Here is a 26,204-nt window from a genome sequence, read left to right as displayed (position 1 = left end):
GGTTTTAAAATTTTGTCTTTCTTTGTAAATATCTCGTGTTTCAATGCGGACACTTGCGGCTTTTACACGGGTGCGGCTTATGCATGTACAAAATGGTATTTCCTTTACAAATGTACTGGTTGAGGCTTATAATCAGGTGCGCTCTGTAGGCCAGAAATTACGGTAAAAGGATTTCAAAAGAAAGCAAAACAGAAGTTATACACATTAAAAAAAAAAAGATGGGGGCTGGGGGGAGTACAGATCATTAATTTAGGGGAAAAAATTGTAAAAATGTCACAAAGGGCTATATACTGAAATAATGATGATCCTGTCATAATTTTATCACAAATTGGTTCACGTAGTGTGAAATCTGGTCCTGTTTATTTGACCACAAATCCGATTCCCTTGCAGGAAGGTTGCCTCAATTTCTTGTATGAAGAGCAACGGGCCGCATACAGAGGTTGACTTTCCCTTCAGCCGTTTCATCGAAGAGCATTTAAGTCTTTCGGCCTGCAAGTATACAGCAAGTTGCTTACGCACAAAAGGACAAAGATATATTTGTAATTCATAAATAGAAACATTCAGGCATATCAAGTGAAAGTGGATGATTTCTCTGCGGGCGACGTACTGCGACCCATCTGCCACCGCCGTGCTGGCATGCCCCACAGGTTTCCGGAGGCTACGTGTTTGATTCCCCCCGGTAGCATATGCTTGTCTCAGAGAGTAAGCCGTCCAAGTCGAAGTACACGCACTGTACAGTGAATTTGCGAATCGCGTGATTTATTTTTAAAAAAAAAAAAAAGGTTCTTTTGGTCGCTCTGGCCCTCACATCGAAAACGCCGTGCTAAGTAAAGAGAAGTGATGATGTGACAGTCACTTCAGTTGTCCCGTTTTTACTTTAGAACTAAATGCCTTGCAAACTCCATTTACAGTACAGATAATGAAATGCGGAGCAAGGAAGAAAAAACATGCAGTTTATAATCAGTGATGACAAAGACATTTTTTATCTAAAAATTTGTATATTTGGGCAAAAACTTTGTGGTTTTGAACATATTTGATTAAAGAACAAAACGTTTTATAATCGCAATTGTCAACGATAATTGGATTATCAAGTATCGGTACTCAGTATCACCGAATACCGTCTGAGTACGTCCTGGTAATTTTGACACGCCCCTTAGAATGTTGGCCCACACGAGCTTATCGGTGGATATTTTTAACCGAAACTCCTCTGCCCATCGAGAGGCAGTCACTCACGTTTGAAAAATGTATGGGTGTGGTCAGTCATGCCCGCAGATATAAAGTTGCGGGGTGTGCTGTTCGTAATTATGAGCGTACACCTTTAAGAGCGGAGGGGGCGGTGTCTGCTAAACTAGGAAGTAGAAATAAGATGAGCAGCAGCTCGTTGTTATCGACCGCGTGAGACGTCAGGCTGTGGTTCACTGCGGTGGATCAATTTCATGTGCGCTAAGAATGTGCAAAAAGTGCGCAGTGGCACTGCTTAGGGGGAACATTCGTCAAGACTACACAAAATAAGCGACATCTTTCAAGATCTATATGTATTTCGACTCGTAACAAATTTTATGTGCGTGATTTTTCGTGCTCGACTGCAGATTTGCGAGTGCGATGGCGCGCGGGCGCATACGCGCCAGTCGAATCAGTGACTGGAAAGGGTTCCTGTTAATGCTGTTAAAATATTGCTGTTATACTATTTTATTCTAAATAGATCGACCAAAAAATAACTTGCATGCAACGTCTGATTTTGAAGACGAAAAAAAAATGAGCACAGCCCTACAATACAGTATCAATACAGTGTCAACAATTCATAGTTTAACATAATAAATAAAAGAAACAGCAGGATTTTAACCCGTGTTCTACAGAGGTAGATGACATTTCTGATTCTAGATGTAAAACTATTTGAATAATCTCTCCAGCAATGGAAGGTTGCTTAATCCTTGCGTAACAATGGCAGGGATGAGCGCAGCGTTTGTCTTAATGGGCGACAAGATGGATCAAGATTGCAGAGTCTACCGTTGCTGCTCACCATTTTTGTGGCTGACATTTTGATTTTTTTTCCGCCCAATCAATGGCCCGCGAGAACACACCATCCCTTTATTGACAGGCATCCATCTTCTTGACGTCCGGTGTTCTTGTGTCTTTATTAGCTCTATATTCCGCATGGCATGCATGAGCTAATTTACTGCGTGAAAACTGTATAAAAAAAAAAAAAAGTATCTCCACTGTAAGAAAATAAAATTTCATTTTCATTTTCCGTTCAGATTATGGGGATACTCTCAGCCCAAGGATATACTTTATACGCATGGAAAATGAACAGGATGTCAGGGTTAAGACCGCGTTCACAGGACAGAACCTGGTGACGGGTCGGGATAAAGTGGGTGTTGGGAATGGGAGGAAGGAAGCGGTGCAGGCTACTGTTTGGAAGCTTCCCCAGCCACCCCCTGGCCCTTCGACATCGTCCACAGGGAGACAAGGTCAAAACCCACCCCCCCACCCCCACCACCTTCCTGAACAGGACATGACTGACTGGGGTAACTGCTGACACACGCCCCTTTTACAAGGTCCGGAAAAAAAAACCCACATTTCCCCAGCTTTTTTCAAAGCACTGACCTGTGCAAGGGGGATAGAAAGGACTGAGACAAGTAAGTAATTTTTCCACCTTGTCCAAAAATTAACAGAAACTTTTCCTGAAAATGTTTCTATATTACTTATTTAAATATACCCAAAATATACCCCAAGCTACGATATTTCCAAACACTTTTAATATCATTTCAAGCTCATCACGAATCCCGTTCAACCCGTAAAAATACCAAATAAAACTTCCCTATTAGTCATTTGATTACATTTATGATTTTTTTTTTTTACTCATGTACTGTACATTTTCCACGCACACGTCGAAACATTAAAATCAACCCAGTCCAAGAATATTACATCACATTATGCACTGCAGATATTTCCGACATTAATAAATGGACGATTTGTCCTTCATCGGTACTTCAGAGACCCTTTAAAGACCGACGAGTACCGTAATTTCCGGCCTATAAGTCGCGACTTTTTTCACACGCTTTCAACCCTGTGGTTTATTAACTCTTTTGTTCATTTTTTTCTAACACCCGCAAGGAGGCACTCGAGCAGAAAAAGTAAGAGTGAGACTGGTGGAATATATGTGCCGAGGAAGTGACTTTTACCGGTCCAGCCCTGTTAGCACTGCGCTATCGTGTTACTGCTGTGTCTCAGTGATTTTTACTGGTATGTTTTTTTTCCAAACCGGCCCTGTTAGCGCGGGACTAGCGTTAACACCGCGCTAGCGTTAGCGCAGCGGCGCTAGCATTAAACTCTCTGTGTACCATCTTTCTACGTAATTATCTTGTGCTTCAATGTTGGTTTCAATGTGGGCACTTGTGTCTTTTACACAGCTGCGGTGTACGTATGTACCAAATGGTATTTCCTTCACTAATGTACCGGGTGAGGCTTATAACCAGGTGTGCTCTGTAGGCCAGGAAATACGGTGTTATTGTTTCTGTTGTAATGCAACCCACCACCACAATGCCTTTTGTAAAAAATGTACAATAACAAGTTGATGGATATAATCAATTAAACGCCCAACATTTGTTTACAAAAACCCCGTAAATCACAGTTCTGGCTGATAAACTTGAAGACGTCTCTCCTATTCTATTATTCCTGAAATCCACTTGGCTTCTAAAAATGACAACGCACGACTGCTTCTCGAGGCCCCCAGCCAAAAACTCTCGCTGCGTTATTAAAAATCAGAGAGAGGCAACACACCAGCTATGCCACATTAGCGTAGCGCTGACCCCGAGGAAGCGGAGTCACCGTTAAATATTGACCACGCCGGTGCGGGAAAGTGCGGTTAATACATGATCTATTAAAGCCACACTAGCGCGAGCACATTTTATCTCCCGGAGCTCGCTTGCACTGGGTGGGGTGGGGTGGGGGCTATAAACCGGCTCAGTAACAAGTAATCGGAGTACCTCTGATATGCGACTCGTTCTGTACACGATTCGGCGAGGAAGCGCGATTCCAGACATAATCTTACAATGGCTCAAGTTTCCACGTGACGACAATTTATGGGCAAACGCAAAAGAGGAAGTGTGCTCCGTTTTCTCGCAATTGCTTCAAGATAAAATCAGGGAGCCATCTTTTCTCACATGCACTAAACCACAGTCAGATAATTGCGTAAAGTGAACATATATACATATTTTTTTAGATAATTGCTGAAGACATGCAAAGACAAATTTATGTACTATTCAAAGAGTATTAAACTGCTTTTCATCGTTGCAGTTTTCCAGATTTTAGTTACTTAGTTATTACTACTAGGCCCAAGCTTGTTAGCTAGGGAACTAACCGGTGGCTTGCGCCACTCATTATGGATCCAGCGGGAAATATTCCAACCAATTGAGGATTTAACCAGGTATATTTTCAAGGCTCATATAGGAAGATTCCAGAAGCAGGATCAATTTTTCCGGTCGTAGTAGCAGAATTTGATTGACAGTTGAGTAGAACATGGTTTCATTGCGTTCAGCATGTTCAACATTTTTTTCATTGTTTTTAAGCTTCATTTTATGTATACTTGCACATTTTTTTACCACTCAAATCTCCCAAAGTTGTGAACAACTCTCTTCTCAGGAGAATTTAGTATGCCTCGTTAATTTTAGTTATTGATAGTTGTGGGACCTGGAAGAAAAATGTTTCAATGAGACATAATCAGAATGTTTTATTCTTGGGCCTTTTTAATAATCCTGAAATTAAATTAAACCAAACATAATTAGTGTGGCAACAATAAATCGATTAATCTGCAACTAATTGATCACTAAATTAATGAACTATTTCAATAACCGATTAACTATTTAAAAACTAATTTTTATCACGGGCCACATTGCAGTTACTGTTTCTGTCAAGAGGGCCATGATGACTGAAACCGTGAAAATCTTGAATTAACCCACCATATTTACACATTAAATTTATCACCTAGTTTCGGAATCAGAAATCAAGGGTAAAGTTTTTTTCAACTATTGTTGTTGTTTGGTAACACAAAAATGCTTGCAACATCTCAATGTCATCATTTATGATATGAAAATTTGAAATTTTGGTACCTATTTGAACAAAAATCATGGAGGGTGATACACATGTTTTGCCTTCGCGGGCCACATGTAATCATGTGGCGGGCCACATCTGGCCCCCGGGCCTTGAATTTGACACCTGTAATTTAGAGCCATTGTTTAAACTTAAAATAGTCCAAATCTTTGGAGTTTCAGCCTCTCTGAAGTAAATCTTCTGTCCTCCATGAAGGCAGGCTGATTATCTTTGTGTTTAATCATCCATCCATCCATTTTCTTCACCGCTTATCCTCACGAGGTTCGCAGGGAGTGCCGGAGCCTATCCCAGCTGTCAACGGGCGGGAGGCGGGGCACGCCCTGAACTGGTTGCCGGCCAATCGCAGGGCACGTGGAGACAAACAACCGCGCTCACAATCACACCTACGGGGCAATTTAGGGTGTCCAATTAATGTTGCGTCTTTTGGGGATGTGGGAGGAAACCGGAGTGCCCACCCGGAGAAAACCCACGCAGGCATGGACGGGGGAGAACATGCAAACTCCATAAAGGTGGTTCCGGGATTGAACCAGGGACCTCAGAACTGTGAGGCCAACGCTTTACCAGCTGAGCCCCCATATTGCCCATCTACTTTTAATTTGGAAAATAATTATTTCTGCCAACATTTTACAGACCAGTGACTGAATCTTAATCAACTTATGAGCGTTTTCTGTCAATTTGAAAAAACGTCCTGTTTTTGAACCAAGGGTTAGAAATTAGAAAATATTTTTCATCCAATTCATTGATGAGGATAATAATTTAAAAAAGACCAAAATAATCGTCCCATTCGTTGCACCGGCCCTCCAGCAGTTCCCAATTCCAGGGTAAACTTCCTAGACTAGATGAAACCAGTTCCTGTCTTTGTGGGTTCTCTGTAAAAGGCTGATAACTGCTCTTCTGTTTCAGCTCTGATACAGCAATTTTCGCAAAGATCGCCGCGCAGAAAAGGCGACGGCGAGCGCGTCGAAGGCAGACATGACGGGGCGGAAAACGAGGACTGTGTGCTCTGAGCAGCAGGACTGATGAGAGGACGGTAGAACAGGAAATTCACGCTGAGCGAACAGATCTCCCACCATCCTCCTGACCTGCCCGATACCCGTGAATACGCACATTTGACTATTACCACACGTCTCTCCTGGGTGTGAAGTTTGCACACTAATGAAAATAAAACAGAAATGTCAAGATGACTGCGTGTAAAGGCACAGAAATGGATGGTTAGGCGTGGGGGGGGGAGGTGGGAAGAGTAGTACAGAGTGCAGCTGTTGCGCCGTTTACGTATGTCAGGAATGCTGTACACGTACTTGAGCTCTGCTCTCATCCCGCGAGGGCTATTTGTCAAGAGGTGGACATCTGCGGAATTTAAATACTCCAGCAGATTTACGCCAGGCTGCCGGGCGACGTAGGCGAAGCTTTTACCGTAAAAAAAAAAAAAAAAAAAAAGTGACCTCAAACGCAAAGCGTACACGGAACATTTCTCGAAGCGGCGCTCGCTTAGCGTGTGCACGTCACTCCAGAATCAACTAAACACAATCGCGATTGCGAGGAATGTGACTCGGCATTCCAGTTCAAGAGGATGAAAAGTAAAGACAATAAGGAAAATCAAAACATAAGAGTTATGAAAAAAGGACTTGTATTACTAGAGAGCAAATTTGCACTTTCGCACAGCGACGCGGCATTTCCGAATCAGGTAACTCGTTTCCACCGCAGGAACTTCATCCTGCAGCCAGGAACTGCAGTGCAGGAAATATTACATTCTTACATACTACACATCAGCACTGGATATCTGTGTCGATATTAGTACTTGTAAATAAAAAAAAAAAAAAAAAGTTTTTTAAGAGATGTCTGAAACTGTATGCATGCCGTACTTTCGTCGATTCCAAAGAAACTCAATAATTCTGCCGACAACAACAACAACAAAAAAAAAAAACATGAATATAAAACAGGAACTAAGTCTAGTTTGGGTTGCTAGCAAAAGAAATTATCAGCTCATATATGCATCCATCCGTTTTCTTCGCTGCTTATCCTCACGAGTGTCACGGGAGTGCTGGAGGCTATCCCAGCTGTCGACGGGCAGAAGGCGGTGTTACACCCTGAACTGGTCGCCGGCCAATCACAGGGCACATCGAGACACACAGCCGCACTCACAATCACACCTAGGGGCAATTTAGAGTGTCCGATTAATGTCGCATGTTTTTGGGATGTGGGAGGAAACCGGAACGCCTGGAGAAAACCCACGCAGGCACAGGGAGAACATGCAAACTGCATGCAGGCGGGTCCAGGTTTGAACCCGGAACCGCAGAACTGTGAAGCCAACGATTTACCAGCTGATCCACCGTGCCGCCTCCAGCACATATATATATTTTACAATAAGTAATCCGTCAAAGTACTTTCTTTTTAAGATTACTATAAGAAGTGTTTTCAATAAAGTATCTGGGGATTATAGTTTGTGTTATATTTACAGCTTTACATTTTTTTATACTGGCAATTCTAAACATTTTGGGGTTAAGAATTTTGAATCAGCTATACGTGACCAAACCTGGGAAATGGGTTGGTTGACATCCCGTGTAATAAATATAATAATAGCAATAACTACGGATTCAAATGATGGTTTGAACGTTGAAAGTGGACCTAAAATAAATAAAACTTTGCCTTCTTTCGGGCTGTCGTCTTCGGACAAAACACGAATAAAGCCTAAACATCGGATATTTTCATATTTGGTAGCACTTAAATAAAACAAAAGACAGTGTAGAAATTTTATATTCCTACAGTTGCTTTGTCGCACTCTCCTGAGATCGGACTCTTCCTAAACTGAAAGGAAGTGCTTCAAAACTTTTTACCGAATACGGATGCTTATCGCGAATAACCCCGATTTGCTGTCACCTGATCATTTGTACTTCTTGTTAGATTTTCCAACACTTCCACGCCGGATTTAACACGGACGAATTATACTAAGGAGCAGAGCAGCGGAAGACAGCTCCGGGTTCTCTTCCAAGAACTCCAAGAGACTTCAAAAAAAGTTCACGGGTCTGAGGATCGGACAGCTTGGAAAATGACCAGGGCCACACAATCGGCCGGGGCACCTTTCATCCACCGCGGCCCGGCCCGCCAATTAATGAGGAACAAACGGAGGTCCCTCAAGGGGCCCGGCGAGGAGCGGGCGGCGTGGGCGCGACGGGTCCGAGACCGGGAGGCACCGACCCCGGTCACCGGCACGCCTCGCCGAGCAAAAAGCCGCCGGTGCCCCTTGCTGAAATGCGGCCCGGAGGCGGCCAAACGGACAGTGGGGACAGCGGGGCCATTGTTCAGGACTCTCACGGGCCAGACGGGCCTCTTCTTTCCTCTGCCGGAATGCGAAGTACCTGCTCGTGAGCATCTCCCACGTGAGCCTCGTTTGTCCACTTGTTGCTTGGCAATTAATCAAGTTCCTCAATCATTTCGAGTTCGCAATAAATTCCCGTGTCTTACTCGGAAGACATTCCAGACCAACCGGTAACAGGAAATGCGCTGCTAATACGACATTTATCTGGTTATGTCATAAAAAGGTACAGTCTCGACCACAATCCGTTGCAGAAAACGGTTCGAGAAGTGACTTCTTCGAAAAATCGATGTTTCCCATTACAATGAATGGAAAAAGAAATAATGTGTTCCAAGCCTGAAAAATCTGGCTTTTTAAAGCATTTTTTTTAGCTTTTCCTGATAACAAACTACAAAGTAGAAATACTTGTATAGTTTAAATACTTTATCTAATAATATAATTCAAGAAATATATATATATTTTTTAAATGTATGCTTTCATAGTAGAGTACGCTAGGCTGGGAGTGCAATGCCGTATGTGTAACGGACTCGGCCCCCGCCCTTGTAAACTTTTTTTTTTTTTTTTTAATCAACAAAAGTGCAGAATAACTTTAAACGAGCAACTTGCCTTCTTTGGAGCCATGATTGGGGGTTAATATGGTAGTCCTCACTACCGCGACACGTCTGTGTACAGAAGCTGCGTTGTACAGAAGTGCGCTGTTTGCGACGCGCGCATTATGTTATTTCCAGGGTTTTGTTTTTTTTTTTTTTTTTTTTGGGGGGGGGGGGCGTTCGAATCGACAATAACAAAACGCGTCGTGGGTTGGTCAACTGGTTGTGCCGGGAGCAATATGTTACCTCCAGTGTGACAGTCTGAGCGCTCCCCCGTGCTGAAAAGTCCTCGTGTAGAATTTTTGGAATTTTTCTACTTCCGTGCCAATCTGAAACTTCCCCATCCGTGCTTCTTCCGCGTGTTCATTCTCGCTCCGCTTCCACGTGTTCATATTCGCGCCGCGTGCATCTCGCTATGGACGTCTCATAAAGCCGGACACAGCTAATGAAGGTAATTTCGGCGCGTGAAAATGATATGACACTTATTTTCACTATCCCAAACGTGCCTTCATGACTGAGCCCGAACAAACCTCTGTTGATTCTTGATCAATGCCGGAACGTGCTTTCCAGTTTAATAATTAAACAATACGTTCGCATTTGTTTCTGTATCCGGCTTTGTGAGACGTCCGTAGCGAAATGCACGCGCTGCGAAAATGAACACGCGGAAGAAGCATGGATGGGGAAGTTTCAGACTGGCACGGAATTAGGAAAAACTAGAAAAATTCAAAAAAAAAAAAAAAAAAAAATTCTACGCACATGCGCGTTAACCTGAAGAAGACCTTTCAGCACTGGGAGCGCTCAGACCGTCACACCGGGCTTTTCCGGCGCCGTGGGAAATCACAGCAAAGCCGTCGTGGTTCAGCTAGCCTCGCTGCGCGGAATACGGGGGCGTTCGAGTACCGATTTTCGTTTGAAAACAGAGGCAAAAAAAATCTCACAACTTTCGTTCGAAAACGGGGATGTACGAGAACCGAGGCTTTACCGTATGCCCTTCGACTAGCTCACCAGGTTACCGAGGAACAAGTAACCTGGTAACACGGACCACCGTCGGAGGCAAGAAAAACAGCTATTAACCACCAATTAAAGATCCGTATTTGCGTAACGGACAAGGCGTCCCTAGGGGAGGACACATCAAGTGGCGCGTGCCGCCTGGCTAAGACGTTTTAATTACAGATGGGTGGGGGGGGGGAGCAAGAGGAGAGCTCAGGTATCGCACCATGTATGCTTGTCGAGAGAGAGAGAGAAAAAGGAGAGACGCCTCATCCTCCTCCTGCACACAACACGTAAAGCACACGCACACAAACCTACCTCGTAGATTTAACAGGCGGCGACATAAGAGGAGCTCAAAGCCCCTTGGACCTAATCAGGAGCTAAAGATTAAAGTCCCAAACGGACGCACCCGTAAAACGACGCAACCGCTAGCGTTGATTCACTTTCTCGGAACGGGGAACTCAAACGAGAACGGAGAAAAAGTTTTGCCGATCGGGGTTGGAACGTGACACGCGGCCATAAAGGGGGTGTGTCGGCATTTGAAAACTTGGGGCGTGCGGCATCTTTCCTAACCTTCCGGTTGATGAAGTTTGATCGAAAGATCATCAGAAAGAAGAGTCGTCTTCCTGGCGGCCTATTCTGAGCTGGTTGGGAGCACCGCCAGCAGCGTTTTACAATCAAGATGACCCGGTTTCGATGCCGCCGGACCAAAATAGGCGCAGTTCAGCTGCAGTTTCAGTGCGCTCGTGTTTGTGCACAACATACTGTATCCACCGCTACCACAAATCGACATCGCAGCGGAAAGGGACCAGAATAATCCCCGAAGGCTGGGTTTCACTGCAACAACAAAATGACGGTAAACAATAACACGTGAATTATTACAATATTAAATGCTACGTGGTTGGCCTAAGTATGTGGCCATTTGTCATCAATCTTACTGAATTAGAGCGAAATACATCACATTTTACTCAAGTGCGCGTGTGTCAAACTTTCCAGCATCTCTTAATCAAAAGGTAAGTGGGGAGTTTTCACGGAAAAGTCATAAAATGACAATACTCAAAAGACTTTTAAATAAATAACGCAAAACCTCTGGAGGAGGAAGAGAAGAAGCGAGTCACCACGCATTCTACTATTGTCTGCAGGACTTTGTTCCCGTGCGATACATTTATCTGACTTTCTGAAACAATAGACGGCAAAAAAAAAAAAAAAAAAAAAAAAAAAAATGGGACTAGAATCTGAATCACGGCTAAAAATAACTTCTCTTTTTCGCAGAAATCCTGAAAAAAAATGGCCATCATTTATCAGCCTTTGCTTTTAAATACATGACATTGCGAAGGCAAGATTTTGCTGCAACTGCGTGCAATTAAATTAACCTGATCCAACTATCGATTAAGAAAAACACTTCATTATATTCTTGCTGTCTTTTTAATACAGTAAAAAAAAACTGCAGTTCTATTTTATCATTACACCCCCTCCCCCCAAAAAAATCTTGTTTTACATGGTGCTGGAACATTGTTATTCCCATTTGTTACAAAGGAGAAAATTGATTTGAGATACGAGTGATTATAGAGCTTGTGCACCTGCGTCGTAAAATCACGTGACTTTTCTTTACGTCGCCATATTGCCGGTCAAGCTAAGCATTGCTCAATGCTAAGTCGGTAGGTATGTCTTGTAGCACGATACCGTCAGACATTTAGAAGGTGAAAATAAACGACGGTACGTGGGAAAAATTAGATGGACCCGTATTTAGCACCGAAGTCGATGTTTTCGCCGATAAGAAATTGGACTGTTAATTCGCTTCCTCTTGTCTTGGACAACTGGATCTACACATGGATCTGGTGAGCAAGTCGTCCAGATTTACACGGAAAAGGTTGAAAGCGTATAAAAGTCTGGACGCATACGAATACTTTGTTGCTGGATCTGTACTCAAGCAGGAATAAATCCCACAGAGTGACACGTTAACCTTTGCCGGAATCCATCGATCTTTTCGGCTAGTATTCAATACAAATACCAATATTTAAATAAATGGTTGACGGCTCGTGAACGCGGAAGCGTGTTCGGCAACACGTTAACCTTTGCCGGAATCCATCTATCTAGAGTGAAGTCTTGTGTCAAGCAGACCAGGAAAAGCTCATCCATGCTTTTATATCAAGTTGACTTGACTATTGTAATGGTCTTCTGACAGGACTCCCCCCCCCCCCCAAAAAAAAAGGTTTTAAACAGCTGCATATATTATTATTATTATTATTATATGTTCTGACCAAAACAAAGCGGTCAGAGCATATAACGCCAATCCTAAAGTCCTTGCACTGACTTCCAGTCATCTTTCGAGTAGATTTTAAAGTTCTGCTACTGGTCTATAATAAGTAGATTTAGGTCCTGAATACATGAAAGAAATGCTTACGGAATACAAACCCAGTAGAGCTCTGATATCGACTGACTCGGGTCAAATAGTGGAGCGCAGAGTCCGAAGCAAACATGGCGAAGCAAAATTTCGCTATTATGCTGCACACAAATGGAAGAAGTTGCCAACAGAGGTGAGGTCAGCCCCAAGTGTCGATGTTTTTAAATGCAGGTTGAAAACCCTTCTTTTTTACTCATGCTTTTTAGAATAGATCCACTTTTTGATCATATTACTTGCACTGTATGCAGTTTTAATTGTATTTTTCTAATATATATATTTTTTTTAAATCATATTTATTGTTTTATCCCGTTTGAAATGTTTTATCTGTTTTCAAATGCCTTTAATTATGTAAAGCACATTGGAGTTACCTCGTGTGAAATGGGCTATACAAATAAAATTGGCTTTGCTTTTGCTTATGTTCTACTAATATCAGTTGAAATTGGAAATCATCATTTCTGAGTTTTTATTTTTTTTTTTTTCATTTTAGTTATTTTATTTTTAATTTACAGTTATATTAATCCAGTAAGTTACCTTAAAGTCTTGAGATTCCGTCCCTAATCACACCTGCAACTTTATCTGCGTGCATGACTGACCACACTTGGACATTTTTCAAAATGTGAGTGACTGATTTTGGGATTACACTCTTTGAGGCACATTTCGGACTCAAAACTGTAAATATATGCAATTTAAAAAATAAAATAAAATACAAAGCGGCGGGTGTGTCCATTCTCCGCAACATGGTATTCACGTCAGTGTTTGGGCCTTAACCGCATCACTGCTATCAGTGAGTTAAAAAACAAAACAAAAGCCGAGGCCCTCTGATTGCTTCACGGTTGCACAGCGGGTTTATCAACCTGCGTTGCGTCACGGCTCGGGCAGCATTCAACATGTGTGACCAACCACTGAGCCTCTCCCTTTCCAGTTCTCTTTCACCGATTCAAATGACAGCGGCGTGATCGCTATCAGCCACACGGATGGATACTTTATTTATACACCTTCAGCAACCGCACACACACATACACAACAATGGAATTTTTCATTTTACGTCCACCTACATATACACTTACATACCTGCACAAATATAGATATATTTAGAGATAATCTACATAAAAACACACATATATGCATATACACACACGCACAATTACATTCACACAAATACTCCAATACGCATGCACACTCATAATTACATCCACACGTTGACATAAACGAAAATTACATTCACACATTGACATATAAACAAAAAATACACACAATTACAGTCACACAAACCCAACTCACATTTTCTCTCTCACTCACTTTCATACGTCCATTTATACACACTGCTGTCATACACGCAGGCATATCGCGTAATGACGATGAATGATGTCATAAACCAGAACATCAGGTGATAAGTGAACCATTTTATGGCCTATTATTAAAAAAAAATCACCTGCTTGTACAGGTAGATTACGCGAGGTAACCGGAAGTCACGACAGTACTGTTTAAACGAACTCCTTGGACATATTTAAAAATAATAACAATTAAAAAAAAAACACAAGGGGAGCTGTTGTGGTCTGGGCTGTCATTTGGACGAGTTTTATAAGAAAGGAGGTGACGTTATGAGTTCAACTAGCGTAGCCACATCCGAAAACAGAAGCTTAGCTAGACGCGCTAGCGAGCTAATTGAACAGAGAGGGAGCGTATCGATACACCTCACCTGTGACCACCAGACCAAGCCAGACGGTAGCGCCGTCGCGTATTCCGCCGCCTCCCCCGCCGCGAGGCTAAGCGTGTCGGCGGCCCTCCGGGGGAAATAATTCAAATTCCACAGAAAGACCTGGAAGAGACTCACGCAGCCCAATCGCTTCGGCTACCGCCGCTGAATGGCTGCGAGCGAGCGGCTCAACCAAACATCCTCCTTAGCAACGGTCCGCCTTCTCAACTTCCTATTGGTTGACGGCGGAGATTTCGGGGTGATGGACAGGTGAAGGAGCCAACCTGGAACGGAGCTTGACGTGCCTCGAAAGCGACTCACGCATAAACTGACACACACGCGTAAGAGGGGATTTAGCGCCCTCTGGTGCATTTAACGCGCAACTCCATCACCGCAAGGGGACCAAACTTCACCGACACCTGATTTTTCCAAATCAAATCAGCCAAGAAAGAAATTATTATTTATATATATACATACATAATTATTATTGAGAAATTGTATTGAAAATGCAATGTTATAACACGCCATTATTATGATGATAATTTTGGGAATCCCGTATTACTGTGGTTAAAATTTATAAGGTGATCATAAATCACATTATCATTTACACTGCAATTAAAAAAACAGTAATCAGGTATTTTTAATTTTACATGTATTTAAAAAGTAATAAAAGTGGTAAAAGATGGCAATTTTCTGATGAAACAGGTATTGTATTAAAAGTAAATTTTTATACAAATCGTATTTTATACAATAGTAATAATTTATATATTACTGTAAGTAATTATAATTATTTAAATATAATACAATCTTATTTTAGCATGTTATTTTTATTACTTTTATGATTATTTATTTTACACTGCGATTTAAAAAACTAATCAGGTATTTTCAATTTTACATGTATTTAAAAAATAAAAGTGGTAAAAGATGGCCATTTTCGAATAAAACAGGTATTTGTATGACAAGTAAATTTTATACAAATCGTTTTTATATAATAGTAATAATTAATATAATATTAATGTAAGTAATTATAATTATTTAAATATAATACCATCTTACTTTATTATTTTTATTACTTTTATTATTATTTCATTTAATATTTTACTTATTTTGTGCCATCATAATTTTACACTTTTTAAATAGGTAAAATGTTAAAACCCGAATGATAGCAGCTTATGATGAAATGTAAATATGTGCTGATTAAATACGATATTACAAGTGAATAATTATATCCAAATATTAAAAAGAGTAAAAACTCAAGTGAAAAGGTCACAATATCAATCAAATTAAATGTCACAGAAAAGGTGAAAGTATTAAAAAAAAAAAATACAACGGGAGAGGTGGCCGTCGTTATTACATTTTATTTGTCAGGCGCACTTCACACACACGCACACTCAAAGAAAATATCAAGCAAATATACGCTTTAGGTATTTCCATATCATGTTTATGACAGGACAAGAAGAAGAAAAAAAAAAAGAACATTCTTTGGGTGCAACCATGCAGAACAATAAATAAAAAACTATTACCTGGCTTTAGCTTTACGCCCATCAATCTTTTTTACATTTTTTTTAAAGGAAACATTACATTGTGCATTTTAGTTTTGCATGAAAAATTATTGCAAAATCAGATTCTATCAGATTCATTTATATTAACTGTTTATTTGGTATTGATGATTAGAGAACACCATTAGGAACTCCCCCCCCCCCCCCCTTGCAAAGAGGAAAAGCAGCAAATAGTTGACTGCACCAAAAAATAATAATTGTCGCCGCAAGATGGCGCTAAACCGCCGCTTATGGCTAATTAACGCTTTAACTCACTCTTCATACTCATACCCGTCATATTTCTTTAAAACAAAAATGCTACCAGATATTGTGAGCATAAATAACCCTTGATTAGGTGAGATTTTTAGTGAATAACAGAGGATAGAGTCCCTTAAAATTCCCACGAATAAGCGGGGCGCGCATTTTTTTATCTGAAGCTAATGCTAACCTTTTAGCTTTGACATGCTAGCGCTTTGGGCTACGGTGGACTTCCGGATTTGCCCCCCCCCACCACCACCACCACCACCACTGCAAAGAGGAAAAGCAGCAAACAGTTGACTTACCGCCCACAAAAAAATAATAATTCACGCCGCAAGATGACGCTAAAGCACCGCTTATGGCTAATTAACGCTTCAACTCATACTTCATACTCATATCCATCATTCTTCTTTAACAAGAATGCTACCAGATATTGTGAGCATAAATAACCCTTGATTAGGTGAGATTTTTAGTGAATAACAGAGGAGAGAGTCCCCTTAAAGTTCCCGGGAATAAGCGGGCCGCGCATTTTTTTTATCAGAAGCTAATGCTAACCTTTTAGCTTCAACATGCTAGCGCTTCGGGGCACGGTGGATCTTTTCCCGGATTCACTGATCATATCATTGGTGGAGATACTGGCTGTGGGTGTGGTTAATTAATTAATTGAATTTTTGATAAATTGACATTTTCACAAACAACTGGATTATGATTCACTTGGTTGTTTCATCTCAAAAATAAACTGCCGCAAAATGGCAAAAAAAAAAAGGGTTTTTTTTTTCTTAATAGATGGGCCTAAATGAAGCTCCTTCTTTCACTTCAACATAGTTCCTTGGCTCCAAAATGCCACTAGATGGCGCCAAAGCAATATTATGACATATTCAACATGGCTTTGGCCTGCACGCAAACACGGCGGATTTCGGACATTTAGTTTCCTCCCGGAAAATATGCAAATAGCTGAATTTGCAACTACGGTGGTTCACTGTACAAACATTAAGAAGTCCAATTTACATAATGTGTCCCATTTCGGGAATAAACGCGTAAATGTAGAAAAAAAAAAAAAACCAAACAAACAGAAGAGCTGCAACCTCCTTTAAAGATGGAGCATCCTACACTGCTCTAGAAGCAAGGCCAAAGTCTCCGGAACGCGCCCCCCCCCATTCTGCTACTCCCTCAGGTGATGATCTGAGCGTCCCAGGCCTGGCCGGCCAACAGAGGGCGACACTGGGCGACCACGGGCGGCCCGGGTGGGCTCTGGCTGTCCAGACACAGACCGCTGACGGCGTGCTGCAGGGCCGAGCCTTTGGGTTTCCATTTCTGCAGAGCGAAAACATGAACGGTGACGTCGATTGAAAGAATAAATGCCTGTGACGTGTTATTTTTATGATTAACAAATTGCCGCGTTTAAAAAAAGCTCGAGAGCAAAGCTATTAACTCTCCTGAACGTTCAAATTGTCGTCTCGCGCTTTCTGTGCGGGAGCCGTGCAGCATTTTCTCTCCTTAAAGGTCAAGTGTCATGCCTAGAAACATTCTAAAAGAGATATTGTCATGAAAAATACATATTCACTTCAATGTCTATACGAAAAAATAAATGTGAGTGCAAGTCATCATCAGTCTCATTCGACATTCAAGTGGTCGCCATATTGGCTGAATATTCTGTCCGTGATGTCACACCGCGACATTCGCCATTGAAAACACGCCGTGCCGCCTACTTTGGGAGACGAACACGCCCCTTCTGACACGGAAGCTCTTTTCGAAGATGAGAACATCTCACAACCGATCGTTTCGAGCCATATTTCGATGATATGCGGATCACGGCCAAACCACCTCCCAGCCCGATCCACTTACGCGGCGGAGATGAGCCACCGCGGCCCAGCCTAGTCGACGAGCCACCCCGGCGGTGCCGCGTCCCCCGATCGCGGCTTCGGCCGGGGTGGCACATCGACACATTTAGCACCCCTGATTTACGGATTACGTCCCCCCGCCAACTATTATTTTTTTTTAGTAGCTGTATACACACCTAGCTGTCGTTTGGAACCCACGAGCTCTCGTCCTCTGCACCCGTGCAATCCATTTTTCACGACGGAGCAGGTCTCTTGCAAACTCATGAAGGCTAAATCCATCCTCCCGAGTGTTCAAGCAATGTCCAGCAATGCAACGAGCCAGCATTTTGGCTAACGCGAAGGAACAACGAGGTAGCGTCCCGCAGGTAAGACTAATACAAACAAACGAGTCCGCTTGAGGGCGCTCATGCCCCATACGTCACTTCCTGCTTCTTCTCGAAAACAAATCCCTCGCGAGGATTTTCATGGCGGGAGTTACAAAAAGCCGTATACGTCAAAATCATGTTTTATGGTGGGAGGGGTCCATACCGCCTGCCGTTTTTCATAAATAACATACTGAAAATCATGCATTGCACGACAGTGGCGCTTTAAAAACCTGATCTGAAACTCTAACCGTCTTGACACCATACCCTTACCCATGAAACACTAATTCCGAAATCCCTCACTCCGTGGTTCTCAAACTGTGGTACGAATACCACTTAGTGGTGACCAGGCGCCCTCTGGTGGTACGCCAAAGAATTACTTCATGACGTGCCATGCTAACGCTAACCCAAGTTTGAGAAACAATTATCCAAACTTTTTCTTATTCCGTTCTATTTCCCATGACGCTTATCCTCACAGGAGTACTGGAGATGATGCCCAAAAAATAAAATAAAATTGTCAGACAGTTTTAAGAGTGAGAAAATCTTATTGAAATTGTTTTTTTTTTTTTTTCTCCTGCGGGACAAGCAAAGGCACGAAGGAAGGACAAGCCGCCATACGCTTCCACTTAACACCACCCGCCTCGCTATCATAAATAATCTTTTTGGGGGGGGGGGGGGGCACGGGGTCAGGAGGTCACGGCGCGCGTCAACAGAACCCGGACGACCGAGCTGCTATCTCCGCCATTTTGATATTCGCCATTAAGGTGATTGACGTTATGAGATGAAAGCGAACATTCTTAAAGTTCCCAAGCGTCCTCATCGTATAATTTTTTTTTTCCTCCCCCAAATGGAATCTTTCATTGTTTTATCCTTTTTATAATCTCGTCATTCCAAGTGAACGCGTATGCGAGACGACTGCGTTGAATGTTTTGAATTTACAGTTCAACGTGCGACGGCCGACCCGGCCTCGTGACCCGAATTTAAAACCTTTCCTTGTCTGCAGGCTTCATTTTGAAACCTGAAAATTTGTTTGAAACCATAACGCATTAAACCTTCATTTGAAACCCCAAACCAGTTTTAAACCCTTATTGAAACCCTAACTTTTTTTTTTTTTTAAATAAGCCTTCACCCTGTGTTAAAACCCAAATTAGAAACTCAAACTTTGGCATGCAATCCTAATTTGAAACCTTAACCCTGTCTAAAAACCCTAATGTGGAATCCTAATATCGGATTTTCCGGCCTATAAACCGCGACTTTTTTCACACGCTTTCAACCCTGCCGTTTATGCGGTCGCAAGGAGGCACTTGAGCGAAAAAGGTAAGAGTGAGACCGGTGGAATATATGTGCAGAGGAAGTGACTTTTACCGGTCCGGCCCTGTTAGCGCTGTGCTACCGTGTTACTGCCGTGTCTCAGTGATTTTTACCGGTATGTTTTTTTTAACCTGTTAGCGCGGTAGTGCTAGCATTAGCGTTAGCTTTAGCACAACGGCGCTAGCATTAAACTGTTAACTGTTAAACTGTACCATCTTTCTTTGTAACATTCTCGCGATTCAAATGGTATTTCCTTTACAAATGTGCTGGGTGACTCTCATAATCCGGTGCGCTCTGTATGCATTATGGTAATAAGAATATCATTTGAAACCCTAACCTTGTCCGAAAAAAAACTCCTGATGGTTGTAACCCTAACTCGAAACCCTAATCCCTCATTTCCAACGCCGACCCGGCCTTGACGCACTGACCTGTCGAGGCTCTTTGGCGTTGCAGGGCTCCATGGTGACCTTTGACCCGGCGGTGAAGAGCGTGACGGCCAAGCAGAGATCCTGCTGGCGGATCAGCGGCTCGATGAGCTCCCACCTCTGGAAAAACCAACAAAGAAAACCCCTCAATCGGAGCCGGTGGCTTTTGTGCAAATAATTTGAAAGCAATCGCACACCTGATTTGCTAACAGGCCTAAACTCGGGTTTGAAACCTTGACGCGAACATTTAATTGGACACCCTACCCTCGAGACCCCAACACCCTGATTTGGAACCCCTTTCGTGTCCGAGCGAGTCCTGACCTGCGCCTGCGGCCTGCTGCCCCGGACCACCTTGCACTCCGCCAGGCCGAGTCCGTCCGCCCCGCGAGTCTCCAGGCACAGCGTTCCCTGCCTGAGAACGCTGGACACGGCGTCCTGCTCGGGAACCCTTGAGGAAGGTCCGGGGGGGGGGGGGGGGGTGGGGTGGGGGGGTTGAGGCCAGTCACCAATCTTATTTACTCATGGCAGGCCCGCGGCCGATCCTCGGGGCTCCGCTTTTCACCTCGCAACCCCCCCCCCCCAAAAAAAAAACAAAACAACAACAACAACAACAACATTGGAGCTGACCAATGTAGAAAAGCGTAACTTCACTGTGCGGTGCAAATGTCATTTCTAATTCAAATCATAATTTTAAATGTCAAAATTAAATTGAATTTTCAATTATATTCATAACTCAATTTTTACATTGATTTAAAATGTATTGTTTTAGTGTTAATTCAATTATAATCACATTTATGATCATATAATAATTTATATCTGAAAGTATTTGAAATGTATTGTAATTAAAATGTTATGTATAATAAATTAAATAAATTAATTACATTAATAAATATATACAATTTACTATTTTATTTATCATGTATTTATCATTTTAGTTGATTCTGTTTAGGTTTAATAAATTTAATTCTGAATTTTTTCATCATTTATAAACGTGCTTGTCATTTTATTTTAAATTATATTTGTATTTTTATTTTATTATAAATGTACCATAAAAGATCATTTCAATGTATAATTTAACTGATCTTTTTATGCACACTCGTCATTTTATTTTCAATTATATTTGTAATTTTATCATCATGTAATTTATAAACGTGCTTGTCATTTTATTTGAAATTATATTTCCAATTTTATTTTATTATGAATGTAGCGTTAAAGGTAATTTCATATATAATTCAACCGATCTTTTTATGCACACTTTTCATTTTATATTTGTATTTTATTTTATTATAACGTACTGCAAAATATCATTTCATATATAATTCAACTGATCTTTTTATGCATAATTTAATTTGCATTTTGATGTATTATCTCACCAGCCTTCATTTAAAACGTAAATCCATTTGTGAATAAAAAGATGAGTGCGCCGAAATATTCCAGCGTGGATTATTGATGTAATCATTTGCGATCCAGGGTGTCATAACAGATCATGCGAGTTTACACTCGCTTGATCTGCCGGGGGGGGGGGAGAGAAACTGAAATATGAATTTATCACCCGGCGGCCCCGAAGTTTATCTTTCGTGATTCATCATTTTGGCCTCGCCGCTTAATTGATCCAACATGCGAGTACGCGAAGGATTCATGTGAGTGTGATTTTGCGGCACAGCGCGAGACAATCGTATAAAAGCGACTCGTCTATTTGTCACCCGGTTAGATGAAAACGGACCTGTCTGACGAGGAAGTTGTATCGATGAAATATTGCAGTATTAATATAGAGTACCTGAGCTCGGGGTAGACGTTCTCCATGTACCAGCGGAAAGGTTTGCAGTTCAGCTTCCGCCGCAGCGTCAGACGGTCGGCGATGCTGCGCACAAACCAAGCAAACGCGTCGGACTCTTCATTAGGTTCACAATCCGTGAATATCCATCCGTCCGTTTTCTATGCCGCTTATCCTCACGAGGGTCGCGGGGAGCGCCGGAGCCTATCCCGGCTGTCAACGCCGCGATTTAACATTATATGCACATGAGTAGTGTTATCTGTCTACACGTGTTGCTCCTCTGTTTGTGTTCAATCAGCCGTAGCTAAAATGGTTGTAAACCGCAACTATCGATGCTAACTGTTAGAATGTCTATGGCATTTTGCAATTTATGGTAGCAATTGCGGCACGGCGGTGCAGCTGTAGAGTTTTTGGCCTCACAGTTCTGAGGACCAGGGTTCAAATCCCGGCCCCGCTCGTGTGGTGTTTGCATGTTCTCCCCGTCTCTGTGTGGGTTTTCTCCGGGGAGTCCAGTTTCTTCCCACATCCCTAAAACATGAATTAATTGGACACTCTAAATTGCCCCTAGGTATGATTGTGAGTGCGACTGTTATCTGTCTCCATGCGCTGATTAGCTGGCAACCAGTTCAGGGTGTATCCCGCCTCCTGCCCGATGACAGACGGGATAGGCTCCAGCACTCCCCGTGACCCTCGTGAGAATAAGCGGCAATGAAAATGGATGGATGGTTGGAAAGATTATCTGCCCATGAGTAGCGTTATCTGTCTACACGTGTTGCTCCTCTGTTTGTGTTCAATCAGCCGTCGCTAAAATGGTTGTAAACCGCAACTATCGATGCTAACTGTTAGAATGTCTATGGCATTTTGCAATTTATGGCAGTAATTGCGGCACGGTGGTGCAGCTGTAGAGAGGATAAGCGGCAAAGAAAATGGATGGATGGATATTATTATTACTAGGCAGGATTTTTGACGCATGAGATTGCCGACGACGTACAAACCTGCCGAAAGCTTTTCCCTGCGCCGAAGGCCTGGCCGAGTAGTAGTACTGCTTGTACTCGTCCATCCACACCTCGGCGGCCCGCCGCGTGTTCCTACGCACATACGTGTCACATGTGGTCACGGAAATCTCACGTGTGCCAAAGTATTCACAACGCGTCACTTTTATCAGTTTGTTATGGTAGAGCTTTATTATCCATACATTACATTCCTAGAAACTAAATTATTTGATGTTCATGCTCTGATTTAAAAATAATACATAACCGTTAATAACAGTAATCAGTTGCTCAATACAGTGGTGCTTTGGTTCTCGAACACAATCCGTCCCAGAAGGCCGGTTGAAAACCAAAATGTTTGAAAACCAAAGCATGTCTTCCTATTACAGTGAATGGAAAATGAAATAATGCGTTCCGAGCCTAAAAAAAAAAATAATTTTTAAGCGATTTTTTTTAGCTTTTCCTGATAATAAACTGCATAGTAGGAATACATGTATAGTTTAAATACTTTATATAATTAAATCATTTAAGAAATATATTTATTTTTTCTTAAAATGTACGCTTTAGCCGAGTAGAGTATGCTAGGCTGGGAGTGCATTGCCGTATCTGTAGTGACTTGCCCGCCAACCTAGTAATTTTTTATTAACAAAAGTGCAGAACAACAGTTTCAGATGTCTTCGGTGGGGGTGACTCACCCCTTTTGCGCGTTACGTCTTTTTGGGGGTTTTTTTTCAGGGGTGCGTTTGAAAGCACAATAACAAATCGTCGCGGGTCAGCTGGTCGGGGCGTTCGAATTCCGGTTTTCGTTCGAAAACCAAAGCAAAAAAATCTTGAAATCTCGAAACCGATTTGTACGAAAACCAAGACGTTCGAAAAACCGAGGTACCACAGTACACATAGATGTCATCATAGAGTGTTTTGTGTAGAATATTAATAAAACAAAAGAATTCATTTTGGAATAAGTCTTGAACATGTGTACTTGTTTTACTGCTGACTTTGTGGATTCGAACGCGCACTCACTTGATGTAGGTGAGCGCGTTGCCTTCCGGGAAGTCGTACGGGTGTCGCTTCCGGAAGACGTGACCCACGCGGCTGCACGGCAAAATCTCCAGACTCCCGCCGCACATCCACACACGGAACGACAGCTCTGGAAATAGTAATAACAATAATTACCAACATCGCCATAGTTACGAGTACCGGGATTCAAATCCCGGGGCCCACCCTGTGTGGACTTTGCATGTTCTCCCCGTGCATGGGTGGATTTTCTCCGGGTGTTCCGGTTTCCTCCCACGCTCCAAAAAGATGCAACGTTAACTGGACACTCTAAATTGCCCATAGGTGTGATTGTGAGTGCGGCAGTTTGTCTCTACGTGCCCTGCGATTGGCTGGCGACCAGTTGAGGGTGTGCCCCGCCTTTGGCCCATTGATAGCTGGGATAGACTCCAGCATGCCTGTGACCCTCGTGAGGATAAGCGGCTAAGAAAATGGATGGATCATCGTTACCATCATCATGAACATTTCTGTGCAAGATGTGTCAATGAGCTGCACTGAACGCTCCAGCGCTGCTGCAGAATTGACCCCCCCCCCCTCCGCCCCCCCAACATGAGACGCCGCCGCGTCCAAGAGAGTCGGGACTGCGTCCAAAATACATCACATGATTACATCACTTTAAAAAAATTGTCATGTTAGTCATGTTTCGTTCTGCGCTTTTTTTTTGTTGTTGTTGTTGTTGGCAGGCGATCAAGTAGTTGGCTGCAAAGCTAAAAGGAAGAAATTAACTCCTTGGTGAATTCACTTTATATTATCATTTTTATATGCACTCAATTTAAAAAGTAAAAAAAAAATGTAAAAAATGATTTGTGAATATCCATCCATCTATTTTCCAAGCTGCTTCTCCTCAGGGTTGCGTGGTTCTTGATCGCCGTGTTAAGTATTCTTAATCATTTAATATTTTAATTATTACAAAGATTGTGGGAGGAAATGAAACTTTTATAAAGGGTTAGGGTTAATTTTACGTTTTCATGAAAAAAAGGCGTCCTTTATAAAAAATAAAAGGTAATTTTAAAAAAAGCTTTAAGTTAAAAGTCATAATCTTCATCCTTTTAAACCTGGAGCTATTAATTAAAAATAATTAAAGGATCAAAAAAATTATAAAATTCCTGAGAAACGGACAGTTGGCACCGTTATACATTCCCTTTATTGATTGACGGATTAATTAATAGATTTTAGTCACACATATAATACGGTTAAATTATATTATTATTACTATTATATTATGGTTCCAGTAAATGAGAAAAGCGGCACAGTGGGTCAGCTGGAAAAACGTTGGCCTCGCAGTTCTGAGGACCCGGGTTCGATCCCGGCCCCGCCTGTGTGGAGTTTACATGTTCCCCCAAAAAACATGCAACATTAATTGGATAAATTGCCCCTAGGTGTGATTGTGAGTGCAACTGTTTATCTCTATGTGGCCTGCGATTGACCGCCGACCAGTTCAGGGTGTACCCCGCCTCCTGCCCGTTCGTTGACAGCTGGGATAGGCTCCAGCATTCCCCCGTGACCGTTGTGAGGATAAGCGGCAAAGAAAATGGATGCATGGTTGGAAAGATTATATGCCCATGAGTAGCGTTATCTGTCTACATGTGTTGCTCCTCGATTTGTGTTCAAGCAGCCGTTGCTAACATGGTTGGAAACCGCAACTATCGATGCTAACTGTTAGGACGTCTATGGCATTTTGCAATTTATGGTAGTAATTGCGGCACGGTGGTGCAGCAAAGAAAATGGATGGATGGCTAAATGAGAAAGTAGAGGGCAGGCGTCTCACCAAAGTTCTCCCCACCCCAGATGTCCATGTGGGTGTCGTACTGTCCAAGATGGTTGAACCAACTCTTGTCCATTGCAAAGATACCACCGGCAATCACCGGCGTCCTACAACACACATTTCCTCAAAATTTAGCATTTTTTTTCTTATCAAGTGACAAAATTAGCCTTTAGTTTACAACAAATTGTGCATTTTTTTTTCAGGTTGCGAATGAACTTTTAGCAACTCTGTCGGAATTTTGTTTCCGCTAAAGTTAGCATTTTGATTTTGACAAAGTGAGTCATTGTTTCCTCGAGAACTGAATTTAAACAACAATTTTGTTTGTTTACAACAAAATAAATGTGAATGAACTATGGATGACATATTTTTTTGACTAAGTTACCATTTTCCACCAACAACATTAAAATTTTGATGTTTTGTATGACACAAAGGTAGCGCGTGTAGTTAGCATTTAGTTTTGCTTGTAATTGATTTTTTTGAAGTTGTTTTAGAGTTGGAATCTTTTTTGACAAAGCATGTTGTTGCCCTGACAACTGAATTTGAATAACATTAAGCATTTTAACAGTTAATATGATGTTTTTGACAAAGCAAGCATTTTTTTTTTAAATTGTTGGGGCGCTAATTTTAACAACGGAGTTAGCATTTTGTTTCTGAGACAGTTAGCATTTTTTCCCCCAATAAAGTTAGGATTTTATTTCCCACAAAGTTAGCATTAAGTGTCCTGGCGAACGAATTTTAGAAAAAAAATGAGTTCATATTTAATTTCCAAAAGGTCAGTCGTCTGTT

General features: G+C 42.0%; 2 protein-coding genes across 8 annotated transcripts in view; both read right to left on the bottom strand.

Moving 5' to 3' along the window:
* The window catches only part of numb (NUMB endocytic adaptor protein), a 42,281-nt gene extending 27,858 nt beyond the window's left edge, over window positions 1–14,423 (bottom strand). For 3 of the 4 annotated variants that reach the window (XM_061843047.1, XM_061843046.1, XM_061843048.1), the window contains exon 1: window positions 14,106–14,423. The gene's annotated coding sequence lies outside the window, so the exon portion shown is untranslated. The remainder of the gene's footprint in view (window positions 1–14,105) is intronic. The other variant, XM_061843044.1, reaches the window with a different exon arrangement.
* Window positions 14,424–15,448: 1,025 nt separating this feature from the next.
* The window catches only part of galnt16 (UDP-N-acetyl-alpha-D-galactosamine:polypeptide N-acetylgalactosaminyltransferase 16), a 33,301-nt gene continuing 22,545 nt past the window's right edge, over window positions 15,449–26,204 (bottom strand). For 3 of the 4 annotated variants that reach the window (XM_061844425.1, XM_061844424.1, XM_061844427.1), the window contains 7 exons: window positions 25,422–25,525; window positions 23,621–23,747; window positions 22,607–22,699; window positions 21,615–21,698; window positions 20,159–20,285; window positions 19,841–19,957; window positions 15,449–17,212 (listed from right to left, as the gene is read on the bottom strand). In XM_061844425.1, coding sequence (XP_061700409.1) covers window positions 17,069–17,212; window positions 19,841–19,957; window positions 20,159–20,285; window positions 21,615–21,698; window positions 22,607–22,699; window positions 23,621–23,747; window positions 25,422–25,525 — 796 coding nt within the window. In that variant the 3' untranslated portion in view covers window positions 15,449–17,068. Of the gene's footprint in view, window positions 17,213–17,244; window positions 17,427–19,840; window positions 19,958–20,158; window positions 20,286–21,614; window positions 21,699–22,606; window positions 22,700–23,620; window positions 23,748–25,421; window positions 25,526–26,204 lie in introns of those variants that run through there. The other variant, XM_061844426.1, reaches the window with a different exon arrangement.

Source organism: Syngnathoides biaculeatus, chromosome 15 (assembly GCF_019802595.1).
Source record: "Syngnathoides biaculeatus isolate LvHL_M chromosome 15, ASM1980259v1, whole genome shotgun sequence".
In the NCBI taxonomy this organism is placed as follows: domain Eukaryota; kingdom Metazoa; phylum Chordata; class Actinopteri; order Syngnathiformes; family Syngnathidae; genus Syngnathoides; species Syngnathoides biaculeatus.
This window is presented reverse-complemented; position numbering and strand designations above follow the sequence as displayed.